Raw genomic sequence first — 15,072 nt, 5'->3', positions numbered from 1 at the left:
AAAAGAAAGGAAGAAAGGGAGGGAGGCAGAAAGGAAAGAGGAAAAGAGGGAGGAAAAAAAAAGAAAATCTTGTTTTTTTTTCAAGTACGGAATCTGTTTTCAATTATTGTAGTCTTGAACATGAAGCCTCCTTCCAATACTAAATAAACAAGAGACACTAAATAAAAATGAACACATTATATTTCCCAAATTTTAAAATTTAAATCATCTCTAAGATGTTTTCTACTTCTAAAGTTCAGATTTTTAAGTTATGTAACTGTGGTTTTGGAGAAGACTCTTGAGAGTCCCTTGGACTGCAAGGAGATCCAACCAGTCCATCCTAAAGGAGACCAGTCCTGGGTGTTCACTGGAAGGACTGATGCTAAAGCTGAAACTCCAATCCTTTGGCCACCTCATGCGACGAGTTGACTCACTAGAAAAGACTCTGATGCTGCGAGGGATTAGGGGCAGGAGGAGAAGGGGACGACGAAGAATGAGATGGCTGGGTGGCATCACTGACTTGATGGACTTGAGTTTGAGTGAACTCCAGGAGTTGATGATGGACAGGGAGGCCTGGCACCCTGTGACTCATGAGGTCACAAAGACTCATACACAACTGAGCAACTGAACTGAACTGAACTGAGAAAGGATTTTCAGACCTTAAAATTGTCCTGTCCAGTTCACAATCAATTTCAAACAGGATTCAAATTAAAAGATAAGTGAATTATGTTTAACACCCGTCTTAAGAGATCTTTTCTAAGATACATATTTTTAGGTAAGAAATTTAGCTCATTTTAAAAAGTGTTGTAACATCTATATATTATCTAGAAGTTTATGCAGCAACTTCAGAACATGAAAAAATTTGTTCACCAAAAAGCCAAGAAGTAAGATAAATATTATGTAGGAAAGTCATACAACTAAAAGGTGATAGTTTCTTCACCTTTGTGAAACCAAAACAAATACTGGTCAGTGTATATTTAACAACTCTGTATTAAATATTCTAAATGACCTATAGGACATGGTTGCAAACACTAGTTCTATACTCATTTACCTTTCTTTGAATTGTTACAGAACAAAAACAAAAATTTAAAAAGGACAAAACCAAAAGTTTCCTATTGTATGGAGTTTATAAAATCTTACATATTACTATCACGGTTAATCCTCAACACTGAAGAGATATCATTATTCCTACTGAGGAACATGGATAATTTATAATCAAGTTAGCAAATATGGTGACTGAAGGGAATGACGGCTAAACTTGATTTGAATCTACAAAGGAAAATATAATACTAATGAGATGACAGTTTACTGACACTAAAATATTTAATGTGGTGGTCATTTATACGTGCTTACATACACACACAGAGGGAAAAGATCTGATATAAGTCAACTTACCAGTGAAATGCATTGTAATAGAAGTAAACCAAACCAAGGCCATATAAAAATGCAGTGTTCTGTTAAAAAAAGAAATCATTTAAAAGCTTTTATGTTTACTGTTCAAGTTATTAAGTAGAAATATAGAACATAAGATGCTCATCAGTTCTGAAAATTCTATCCTATATTATAATGAGAAGAAATAATGAATTCATGAACCAACAGGCAAACCAAAAAACTTGAAGTAATATTTTGTTTCTTTGCATTAAGCTCATTAAGTTGAAAACAATTTTTTCAATTCCCAAAAACACCTGTGAAACCAGAAATTTGTTCCAAATAGTCACGGCAATCCAGAGAATGAAGATGAAGTTGAAAGAATAACATTTTCTGGCTTCAAACTGCACTGCGATGCTGTACTTAACAATAGTATGGTCACAGGTGCTATGAAAATAACAGCACAGAGACTGACAGAACAAACTCAAGAATATAGAATGAAATCCACATATTATGGTCAACTAATTTTTCACAGGGGAACACAGAATACCTAACTGCAAAGGGACAGACTCTTTATCTCTTTAAAAATGATGTCAGGGAAAATGGACAAACCCATGCAAACTACTAAAATTGGATTCTTTTCTTATACTTGGAGAAGGGAACAGCAATTACACTCCAGTATTCTTGCTGCAAAATCCCATGGACAGAGGACACTGGAGAGCTACGGTCCGTGGCATTGCAAAGAGTTGGACACAGCTGAGAGGCTAACAAACACTACTCACAAAAAAGTAACTCAAAATGGATTAAGACTTAACACACAAAGGTTTACACCATAAACCTTCCTTGAAGAAAATATAAGAAAGAAGCTCCCCAACTTGGGTCTAATCAAATTCTTGTACACAGCACAAATGCAAAATAAAAAATCAATAGAACTAGACCAAACATAAAAACTTTTACCAAAAGAAGCAATTAAAAACATAAAAAATTCTACAGATTGGAAGAAATTTTCCAAATGCTGTAACATTCAAGATTTATGCGAAGAGCTTAAAATATAAAAATTTCAAGAAACTGATGTGAACCCTTACAGATGACTTTGAGAAGTTCAAGGCTTCAGTTCAGGAAATAACTGCCAGTGAGATGGAAACAGCAAGAGAGACAGAATTAGAAGTGGAGCCTGAAGAGGTAATGAATCATTGTAATTTATGATAAAACTTTAACAGATGAGAGGTTGCTCTTTACAGATTAACAAAGGAAACTCTTTCCTGATGAAAAAGCTGTTAAGACTACTGAAATAATAGGATTTAGAATATTACATAAACTTAGCTGTTAAAGCAGAAGCACGGTCAGTCTGAGTAGCAAACTGACTACAATTTTGAAACTTCTAGTGTGGGTAAAACAATGCTATCAAACATCATTTGTACTATTGGAAAACTACTTGTGAAATGAGTCAGTCAATAATGCAAATTTCACTGTGGAATTAAGAAACAGACACAGCAATCCTAATCTTCGGCAATCATCATACTGATCAGTTAGGAGACATCAGGAAAACACATTCCACCAACAAAAAGTTTATCAGTCAGATAAGGCTAAAAATACAACATTTTTTCAGTTCAGTTCAGTTCAGTCACTCAGTTGTGTCTGACTCTCCGCGACCCCATGAATCACAGCACACCAGGCCTCCCTGTCCATCACCAACTCCTGGAGTACACTCAAACTCATGTCCACAGAGTTGGTGATGCCATCCAGCCATCTCATTCTCCGTCGTCCCCTTCTCCTCCCGCCCCCAACCTTTCCCAGCATCAGAGTCTTTTCCAGTGAGTCAATTCGTCGCATGAGGTGGCCAAAGTATTGCAGTTTCAGCTTTAGCATCAGTCCCTCCAATGAACATCCAGGATTGTTCTCCCTTAGATGGACTGGTTGGATCTCCTTGCAGTATCAGGGACTCTCAAGAGTCTTCTCCAACACCACAGTTCAAAAGCATCGATTCTTCGGCGATCAGCCTTCTTCACAGTCCAACTCTCACATCCATACATGACCACGGGAAAAACCATTGCCTTGACTAGATGGACCTTGGTTGGCAAAGTAATGTCTCTGCTTTGTAATATACTATCAAGGTTGGTCATAACTTTCCTTCCAAGGAGCAAGCGTCTTTTAATTTCATGGCTGCAATCAGCATCTGCAGTGATTTTGGAGCCCAAAAAAATAAAGTCTGACATTGTTTCCACTGTTTTTCCATCTATTTCCCTTGAAGTGATGGGACCAGATGCCATGATCTTTGTTTTCTGAATGTTGAGCTTCAAGCCAACCTTTTCACTCTCCTCTTTCACTTTCATCAAGAGGCTTTTGAGTTCCTCTTCACTTTCTGCCATAAGGGTAGTGTCATCTGCATATCTGAGGTTATTGATATTTCTCCCGGCAATCTTGATTCCAGCTTGTGCTTCTTCCAGCCCAGCGTTCCTCATGATGTACTCTGCATATAAGTTAAATAAGCAAGGTGACAATATACAACCTTGACGTACACCTTTTCCTCTTTGGAACCAGTCGGTTGTTCCATGTCCAGTTCTAACTGTTGCTTCCTGACCTGCATAGAGGTTTCTCAAGAGGCAGGTCAGGTGGTCTGGGATTCCCATCTCTTTCAGAATGTTCCACAGTTTATTGTGATCGACACAGTCAAAGGCTTTGGCACAGTCAATGAAGCAGAAATAGATGTTTTTCTCAAACTCTCTTGCTTTCTCCATGATCCAGCAGATGTTGGCAATTTGATCTCTGGTGCCTCTGCCTTTTCTATAACCTGCTTGAACATCTGGGAGTTCACGGTTTACATACTGCTGAAGCCTGGCTTGGAGAATTTTGAGCATGACTTTACTAGCGTGTGAGATGAGTGCAATTGTGCGGTAGTTTGAGCATTCTTTGGCATTGCCTTTCCTTGGGATTGGAATGAAGACTGACCTCTTCCAGTCCTGTGGCCACTGCTGAGTTTTCCAAATCTGCTGGCATATTGAGTGCAGCACTTTCACAGCATCATCTTTCAAGACTTGAAATAGCTCCACTGGAATTCCATCACCTCCACTAGCTTTGTTCGTAGTGATGCTTTCTAAGGCCCACTTGACTTCACATTCCAAGATGTCTGGCTCTAGGTCAGTGATCATGTTATCGTGACTATCTTGGTCGTGAAGATCTTTTTTGCACAGTTCTTCTGTGTATTCCTGCCACCTCTTCTTAATATCTTCTACTTCTGTTAGGTCCATACCATTTCTGTCCTTTATCGAGCCCATCTTTGCATGAAATGTTCCCTTGGAATCTCTAATTTTCTTGAAGAGGTCTCTTGTTTTTCCTATTCTGTTGTTTTTCTCTATTTCTTTGCATTGATCACTGAGGAAGTCTTTCTTATCTCTCCTTGCTCTTCTTTGGAACTCTGCATTCAGATGCTTATATCTTTCCTTTTCTCCTTTGCTTTTAGCCTCTCTTCTTTTCACAGCTATTTGTAAGGCCTCCTCAGACAGCCATTTCGTTCTTTTGCATTTCTTTTCCATGGGGATGGTCTTGGTCCCTGTCTCCTGTACAATGTCACGAACCTCCGTCCAGAGTCCATCAGGCACTCTATCAATCAGATCTAGTCCCTTAAATCTATTTCTCACTTCCACTGTATAATCATAAGGGATTTGATTGAGGTCATATCTGAATGGTCTAGTGGTTTTCCCTACTTTCTTCAATTTAAGTCTAAATTTCGCAATAAGGAGTTCATGATCTGAGCCACAGTCAGCTCCTGGTCTTGTTTTTGCTAACTGTATACAGCTTCTCCATCTTTGGTTGCAAAGAATATAATCAATCTGATTTCGGTGTTGACCATCTGGTGATGTCCATGTTTACAGTCTTCTCTTGTGATGTTGGAAGAGGGTGTTTGCTATGACCAGTGCATTCTCTTGACAAAACTCTATTAGCCTTTGCCCTGCTTCATTCCGTGCTCCAAGGCCAAATCTGCCTGTTACTCCAGGTGTTTCTTGACTTCCTACTTTTGCATTCCAGTCCCCTAGAATGAAAAGGACATCTTTTTTGGGTGTTAGTTCTAAAAGGTCTTGTAGGTCTTCATAGAACCGATTAACTTCGGCTTCTTCAGCATTACTGGTTGGGGCATAGGCCTGGATTACTGTAATATTGAATGGTTTTTTTAGCAACTAAATATTTATATCTTATTATTTTAACTTTTACTTGACTTTTATTTTTTGCTGTGTTGTAGAATTTACTTGTTTTTAATGATTTTGTTGAAGTGTACTTGATTTACAATTTTGACTGCACTAAGTCTCCTGCTACATGGGCTTTCTACAGTTGTGATGAGCAGGGGCTACTTGTGGTGTAGTGGGAGGGTTTCTCATTGCTGTGGATTCTCTTGTTTCAGAACACGGGCTCTAGAGAGCAGGGGCCCAGCAGTTTGGCACACAAGCTTAGTTGACCCTCCACATGTGGGATCTTCCTGGACCATGGATCAAACACATGTTTCCTGCATTGGTAGGCAGACTTTTAATCACTGGACCTCCACGGACATCCATGTACATTTTTTTTCCAACACATGTTACTGCACACGCAATAAAACGACAGTACAGTGTAAACATAACTTTTTTTAAAGCACTAAAAAAAAAAAAAAAAACTAGTATCACTCACTTTACTGCGATATTTGATTGACTGTAGAGGTCTGGTTTTTATCCTCATCCATGAGAGGGCAGACATAATGAAAACCAGAATCACAGAAAACTAACCAAACTCATCACTTGGCTAACAGCCTTGTATAACTCAACAAAACTGAGTCATGCCACGTAGGGCCATCCATGATGGACGAGTCACAGTGGAGAGATCTGACAAAATGTGGTCCACTGGAGAAGGGAATGGCAAACCACTTCAGCTTTCTTGTCTTGCGAACTTCAGAATCAGAATTAAATGGGAAAAAGATATGACACTGAAAGAGGAACTTTCCAGGTGGGTAGGGGCTCAATATACTCCTGGAGAAGAATTGAGAAACAGCTTCAGAAGGAATGAAAAGGCTGAGCCAAAGCAAAACCAATGGCCAGTTAAGGATGTGCCTAGTGGTGAAACTAAAGTCCAATACTGTAAACAACAATATTGCATAGAAAACTGGACTATTAGGTCTATGAATCAAGGTACACTGGAAGTTGTCAAACAGGAGATGGCAAGAGTGAACATCAACATTTTAGGAATCAGACTGGGATGGGTGAATTTAATTCAGATGACCATTATGTCTACTACTGTGAGCAACAATCCCTTATAAGAAATGGAACAGCCTTCACAGTAAACAGAGTCTGAAATGAAGTACTTGGGTGCAGTCTCAAAGATGACAGAATGCTCTCACTTCATTTGTAAGACAAACCATCAATATCACAGTAATCTAAGTCTTTGCCCAACCACTGATGCCAAAGAAGCTGAAGCTGAACAGTCATATAAAGACCTACAAGACCTTCTAGAACTAACACCAAAAAAAGATGTCCTTATCATCTTAGGGGACTGGATGTAGCAGCAGGAACTCAAGAGATACTTGGAGTAACAGGCAAGTTAGCACTAGGAGTACCAAATGAAGCAGGTAAAAAACTAACAAGAGTTTTGCCAAGAGAACACATTCACAGCAAACACCCTCTTTCAAGAACATGAGAGACTACTCTACACATCGACATCACCAGATGGTCAATACTGAAATCAGTTTGATTATATTCTTTGCAGCCAAACATGGAGAAGTTCTATAGTTCTATACAGTCAGAAAAAAAGAAAAACAAACCAGGAGCTGACTGAGGCTCATATCATGAACTCCTTACTGCAAAATTCAGACTTGAAAAAAAGTAGTGAAAACCATCAGGCCACTCAGTTCAGTTCAGTCGCTCAGTGCTGTCCGACTCTTTGCGACCCCATGAATCACAGTAGGCCAGGCCTCCCTGTCCATCACCAACTCCCAGAGTTCACTCAAACTCATGTCCATCAAGTCGGTGATGCCATCCAGCCATCTCCTCCTCTGTCGTCTCCTTCTCCTCCCACGCCCAATCCTTCCCAGCATCACAGTCTTTTCCAGTAAGTCAACTCGTCGCATGAGGTCCAGGCCACTCAGGTATGACCTAAATCAAATCCCTAACAATTACACAGTGTAAGTGACAAACAGATTCAAGGGATTAGATACGATAGACAGAGTACCTGAAGAACTATGGACAAAGAGGGTCATAATACTGTACAGGAAGCAATGCTCAAAATCATCCCCAAGAAAAAGAAATGCAAAAAGGCAAAATGGTTGTCTGAAGAGCCTTTACAAATAGCTGAGAAATGAAGAGAAATGAAAGGCAAAGGAGAAAAGGGCAGATATGTCTGATCGAATGCAGAGTTCCAAAGAATAGCAAGGAGAGATAAGATGCCTTCCTCAGCAGTTAATGCAAAGAGATAGAGGAAAGCAACAGAATGGGAAAGACTAGAGATCTCTTCAAGAAAACTGGAGATACCAAGGGAACATTTCATGCAAAGATGGGCTCTATAAAGGACAGAAATGGTATGGACCTAACAGAAGCACAAGATATTAAGAAGAGGTGGCAAGAATACCACGATGGTGTGATCACTCACCTGAAGCCAGACATCTTGGAGTGTGAAGTCAAGTGGACTTTAGGAAGCATCACTATGAACAAAGCTAGCAGAGGTTATGGAATTCCAGTTGAGCTATTTCAAATCCTAAAAGATGATGCTGTGAAAGTACTACACTCAAATGCCAGCTAATCTGATAAACTTAGCAGTGGCCACAGGACTGGAAAAGGTCCGTCAATCCCAAAGAAAGGCAATGCCAAAGAATGTTCAAACTACCACAAAACTACACTCATTTCATATGCTAGCAAAGTAATGCTCAAAATTCTCCAAGCTAGGCATCTACAGTATGTGAACTGAAAACTTCCAGATGTTCAAGATGGACTTAAAAAGGCAGAAGAACCAGAGATTCAATTGCCAGCATCAGGTGGGATCATAGGGATAAAAAAGAGAATTCCGGAAAAACACCTACTTCTGTTTAACTATGCTAAAGCCTTTGACTATGTGGATCACAACAAACTGTGGAAAATTTTTAAAGAGATGAGGATACCAGACCACCTTACCAGTCTCTCGAGAAAGCTGTATACAGGTTAGAAAGCCACAGTTAGAACTGGACATGGAACAACAGACTGGTTCCAAATTGGGAAAGGAGTATGTCAAGGATGTACATTGTCACCCTGTTTATTTAACTTATATGTAGAGTACATCATGAGAAATTCCTAGCTGGATGAAGCACAGGCTAGAATGAAGACGGCGAGGGAAAATATCAATAACCTCAGATATGCATAATACACCACCCTTATGGCAGAAATTGAAGAGGAAATAAAGAGTGTCTTGATGAAGGTGCAAGAGGAGAGTGAAAAAGCTGGCTTAAAACAACATGCAAAAACTAAGACCATGGCATCCAACCCCATCACTTCATGGCAAATAGGAAACAATGGAAACAGTGACAGACTATCTTTGGGCACCAAAATCATTGCAGATGGTGACTGAAGCCATGAAATTAAAAGACGCTTCCTCCTTGGAAGAAAAACAATGACAGACCTAGAAAGCATATTAAAAAGGAAAGACATTAGTTTGCTGACAAAGCTAGTCAAAGCTATGGTTTTTCCCGTAGTCATGTATGTACGTGACAGCTGGACCATAAAGAAGGTTGAAAGCCAAAGATTTGATGTTTTTGGACTGTGATGATGAAGAACTCTTCAAAGTCCCATGGACTGCAAGGAAATCAAACCAGTCAATCCTAAAATAAATCAGTGCTGAATATTTATTGGAGGGACTGATGCTAAAGCTGAAATTCCAATACTTTGAGCAATGGATACAAAGGGGCAAGTCATTAGAAAAGACCCTACGGCTGGGAAAGTTGAGGGCAAGAGAAGAAGCGGACGAGAGAGGATGAGATGGTTATAGAGCATCACCGACTCAATGGACAGGAGTTTGAGCAAACTCTGGAAGATGGTGAAGCACAGGGAAGTCTGGTGCACTGCAGTCCACGGGCTCAGAAGGACTCAGTATGTCTGAGCAACTGAACAACAACAAAAGTGGTGTTGCTGAACCTCCAGTATCTCTGCAATATGCCTACTCTGTGTCAAAGTGTCTATTACAAACCCTACTTACACTCTCATATGATTTACTGTCAACCAATGTATAATATATTGATGTTAAATGGTTCGCTAGGCTGGGATTTCCCTAGTGGTCCAATGGTTGGCACTCTGCAATTTTACTGATGATGTCCTAGGTTCAATTTCTGATGAGGGAACTAAGATCCTGCAAGGTCACATTGTGCAGCCAAAAAAAAAGTGGCTCAATGTCAACAAGATAATGAGGGAGGAGATTGCTGCATCTTCCTACTATTGCAGTCAAACATATATAAAGCTACATAGGTTAATTTCCAGAGTGAAATCCAGAAACTGTCTTCTAGGCACTTGGCAATTGAAAAAATAGCCATATTAAAATGGGTAGGAAAGGATAAGATATACTCTCACCATAAGCCACTGTCCCCATCAAGCTCTCCTCTTAAAATTCTGAGATAAGCTTCCAACTCCTAGCTTCTCCCTGGGAAGCAAAAGCAAAGTGTTCAACCATATATCTTACACCCTAGTTTTTAAGGCTGACCCCCAAAGGCTCACTTAGCTCTGACAGCCAAGAGAATCTGACGACTACATATCCATTAGCAGCTCTGCAAACAAGGAGCCATCACTATACAGGTAAGTAAGTACTAACCGAAGCAACTCTCAAGGTAAAATAAAAGTATGAAATTAATATGAGCACATGAGTTCATTCTTTCTTAGAATAACCTTAGAATCACAACTATTGGCTGAACAACCATCAACAACAATAACAAGAAAATGCCACTGGAACTCACCAAAAAGATAGCCTAAATCTAGGGACTTCCTAGGCAATCCAGTGGTTAGGAGTTGGCACTCCCAATACAAAGGACAAGGATTAATCACTGGTTGGGGAGGCAGGATTCCAAATGCTGCCTGCTATGGCCAAAAGATAAATAAATAATAAACTTAGCTGGCTACTCTCCAAAATTTTGACAGAAATTCTCCCAGTGGAATGAAAGTTTGGAGACCCATGTCAGGCTTCCCAGCCTGGTGGTCTAGCAATGGGAAGAGAATTCCTCAGAGAATTTGGATTTGAAAATCAGTGGGATTTGATCACCATATAGTTCAGTTATTTTTAAACATGGAGGCTCAAATATGATGATCATTTACTTTGATATAGTCTGTTTCACTGTTTCTGTTTCGTATTCAGTACTCCCATTTCATTGAGTTTATGTTTTCCAATTTCTCCATCTCCTTCTTATATGTTTTATCTCAAGTCTTTATCAAACACAGCTGAAAAGCTTTTGTATCCACATATATATTGTATATTATATATATATATATATTTTAGAAAACTTTTTAGAAATGAATTTTTGTCTAAAAAAATCTGAGACTTTGACTTCACTTGTTTGACTTAATATGAACAGAATACTAGATTTCTCATTAAAAAAAAAACAGATATGCAACAAACAATGAAACTTTAATGTACAGAACAGGGAACTATAATCAATATCTTGAAATAACCTATAAAGGAAAATAATCTCAAAAATAATATATATGTGTATGTATAACTGAATCACCTTCCTGTGTACCTGGAAGATTGTTATGCCAATATATATATGTATAAATATATATAGAGAGAGAGAGAGAAAAGAAGGAAAGTGGGATTTGACAGCAGGACTTCCATAAGAGTAGGATAGTGACTCTTGGATGACAAGTACAAATTGCTCGAACCCAGGCAGAACCCAGGGAAAAAGCAGTAACCATGTAAGAAATTGTGCCACACCACCTGCTAGTATTGGAGGGTCTCCTACAGAGGCAGGGGGCAGGTTTGTCTCACCAGAGAACAAAGACACTTGGCAGCAGCAGTTCTGGAAAGCACTCATTGACATGAGTCCTCCTAAAGGCCTCCATTGAAAGTGAAAGTGAAGTCACTCAGTAGAGTCTGACTCTTTGCGACCCCATAGGCTGTCGCCTACCAGGCTTCTCTGTCCATGGGATTTTCCAGGCAACAGTACTGGAGCGGATTGCTATTTCCTTCTCCAGGGGATCTTTCCAACCAGGGCTCAAACCCGGGTCTCCCACATTGTAGACAGATGCTTTACCATCTGAGCCACCAGGGAAGTCCTCCATTACCCCACCAAATAACCTGTAGGATCCAGTGCTGGATCACTTCAAGCCAAATAACCAAGGAGGAGGGGACAGAGTCCCAGCCCCTCCTATCAGCAGACAAGTGGATTACAGTTGCACTGAGCACAGCCCTGATGACCAGAGTGAATTCAGAGTAATAAAGGATCTCAGAAAAAGCCTTGAGGCAAGGGTTGAAAAGATATAAGAAAAGTTTAAAGAAATGAAAGAAACAGTAGCAGGAGTCAGAAGCAGAATAACTTAGGGAGAACACAAAAGTGACCTGGAAGACAACAACTGAAATCACTGCCATGGAACAGAATAAAGAAAAAAGGATGGAAATAAATAACAATATTCTAAGAAACTTCTAAGACAACATTAGAAGCACCAACATTCACATGATATGGGTTCCAGAACAAGAAGAGAAAGGAAGCAGTGACCCAAGTCCAGGAAGTGCAGAGTCCCAGGCAGGATAAACCTAAAGATAAACACACCAAGACACATAGTAATCAAATTACCAATGCTTAAAGACAAAGGAAAAAATATTTAACAAGGGAAAAACAACAAATAACATACAAGGTTATCAGCTGACTTCTCAGCCCAAAAGGGAATGGCACAATATATTTAAAGTGATGAAAATGAATAACCTACAACCAAGGATATTTTACCAGGCAAGACTCTCATCCAGATTTGATGGAAAAAATCAAAGACAAGCTATGAGAATACAGCACTACCAGACCAGCCTTAAATGTTAAAAAAAAAAAAAAAAAACTCCTGTAGGTAAAAGAGACCAGCAACTTAAAACTGTATACATATACATACCACTTTACCAAAACCTTACAGAAACAGCAAACTCCAAAACTACCATACATACACACACATACAGAAAAAGCAACATAAACACCAAAATAAATATGGTCATCAAAAGGTAAGAGAACTAAAAACATCAGCAAAAACAAAACAAGAAAATGGTAATAGGAACATCCACGTCAATAATTATCTTAAATGGCATGTATCAAATCCTCCAGTCAAAACACAAACATTACCTGAATGGCTGCAGAAACAAAATCTCTATATATGCTGCCTTAAAGAAATCCACTACAGACTGAAAATGAGATGGTGGGAGAAAGTAGTCTATGCAAATGAAATCATAAGAAAGCAGGAGCAGCAATACTCTTATCAGACAAAGAAGAACTTAAAGACTTACAGGAGACAAAAAAGAACATTACATAATTATCAAGGGATCTTCTCAATTGAAGAAGAAAACCACTGTACATATGCAGTCAGCATAGAAGTACCTCAATATACAAGCTAAACATTAGAAGACAAAAAGGAAAAAAAAACAACATGAGAAGGACTTTAACATCCACTTTTATGAATCAACAGATCACTGAGACAGAAAATAAATAAGGAAATACAATCCTGAAAAGTCCCATTAGTTAGATGGACATGATTGTCATTTATACAGCAATCCATCCAAAATCCAACAGTCTTTTCATATGCACATGGCATATTCTCCAGTATTGACCACATACTGGGACACAAAGCAATCTTTGATAAATTTAAGAAAACCCAATTCATATCATACATCATTTTCAACCACAACTCTTTAACATTAGAAATAAACTACGGGGGAAAAAAAAAATCTTAAAAAACACAACAAAACACAATACATGTAGGCTACACCATATGATACTCAACAGCAAACGGATTATTAAAAAATTTTTAAATTACCTGAGGATAACTGAAAATGAAAGCACAAAAATCCAGGACTTCCCTTTAGATTAAAATGAAAATGAAATTAGAACATTCTTTAACACCATTCACAAAAACAACTCAAAACAGATTAAAGACGTAAACGTGAAACTGGAAACTACAAAATTCTTATGGAAAAACACAGGCAGAATGCTCTCTGACAAAAATCACAGGAAACCTTTTCAATCTGTCTCCCAGAGTAATGGAATGTTAAACAAAAACAAGCAAATGGAATAAAATTAAATGCTTTTGTACAGGAAAAAACAAAATGAAAACATAACCCACAGAACAGGAGAAATTATTTGTAAACACTTGTGACCAACAAGGGACTGAGCTGCAAAATTTAAAAACATCTCATGTCTTAATATTATCAAAACAAATAACCCAATCAAAAAATGGGAAGACCTAAATAGGCATTCTCCAAAGACAACACACGGCAACTAAGAAACACATGAAAACCCAATTAGTTAGTAAACATCACTAACTACGTTGTTGTTGTCATTCAGTTGCTAAGTCATGTCCAACTCTTTGTGACCCCATGAACTGCACCACGCCAGGCTTCCTGTCTTTCACTATTTCCCAGAGTTTGTTTAACCTCAGGTTCACTGAGGCGGTGATGCCACCCAACCATCTCACCCTCTGTTGCCCCATTTTCCTCCAAGGGCCCACTTGACTTTCTAAGGCCCAAGTGACTTCACACTGCAGGATGTCTGGCTCTAGATGAGTGACTACAACATCATGGTTATCCAGATCATTAAGACCTTTTTGTATACTTTGTGTGCATATTCTTGCCACATCTTCTTAATTTCTTCTGCTTCTGTTAGGTCCTTTCCATTTCTGTCATTAGAAAAATGTAAATCAAAAGTACAAGGAGATATCACTTCACATTAGTCAAATGGACAGCATCAAAAATAACAAACTGTGGAGAGTGTGTGGAAAAAATGGAATCCTTCTACACTATTGGTGGGAATGTTAATTGGTAAACCCACTATGGGAGACAGTATGGCAATTCCTTAAAAACTAAAAACAGAGCCACCAAATGACCCTGCAATCCCACTCCTGGGAGTTTATCCAGAGAAAAACATGATCCAAACCAACAGTCAAAAAATGAAAACAAACTAAATGTCCACCAAGAGATAAACATATAACGGAGATGTGGCACTATTAGCCATAAAAAACGATGAAACAATGCCATCTGCAGCAACACAGATGGACCTAGTGAGAGTCACACTGAGTGAAGTAAGGGCAGGGCGGGAATAATGCAAATATTTATAAGACATAAACAGTCTCACAGACAGAGAAGGAATTTATAGTCATTATGAGGGAAGGGTGGGGAGCTTGGAATTGACATGGACACACTGGTGTATTTAAAATGGACAGGATTTAAGTCTGAGCGCTATTTACAACTAAGCCCACATGCCACAGTGATAGATCTAAACAATATGAGAATGATTCCACATACCTCAATTAAGACCCAAGGCAGTCCACTTAATTAATAAATTAAAAATAAATGAATCAATAAAACTAGTTACTTTTTTTTAGTTGGTAAAAACTACTTTTTTAGTTGGTGAAAGAAAAAAGGAATAACCAACAAGGTCCTACTGTACAGAAGACAGAACACCGCTCAATACTGAATAATAACCTAAATGGGAAAAAATCTGAAAAAAAATGAATAAAGGTATATCATTTTGTTTTACATCTAAAACTATCACAACATTGTTAATCAACTATA

The 15,072-nt window shown here is 38.7% G+C and overlaps 1 protein-coding gene across 14 annotated transcripts in view; it reads right to left on the bottom strand.

Moving 5' to 3' along the window:
- Positions 1–15,072, bottom strand: part of LOC129557945 (lysine-specific demethylase 6A-like) — a 175,667-nt gene that overhangs the window by 97,091 nt on the left and 63,504 nt on the right. For 11 of the 14 annotated variants that reach the window (XM_088834370.1, XM_088834368.1, XM_055428604.2 and 8 more), the window contains one exon: positions 1,375–1,433. The exons of the other annotated variants lie outside the window; for them this stretch is intronic. In XM_088834370.1, the coding sequence (XP_088690496.1) occupies positions 1,375–1,433 (59 nt within the window). The remainder of the gene's footprint in view (positions 1–1,374; positions 1,434–15,072) is intronic. 14 annotated transcript variants of the gene reach the window in all.

This window comes from Moschus berezovskii, chromosome Y (genome assembly GCF_049115385.1).
Source record: "Moschus berezovskii isolate FMDL1 chromosome Y, NW_MosBer_1.0, whole genome shotgun sequence".
Lineage (NCBI taxonomy): Eukaryota > Metazoa > Chordata > Mammalia > Artiodactyla > Moschidae > Moschus > Moschus berezovskii.
This window is presented reverse-complemented; position numbering and strand designations above follow the sequence as displayed.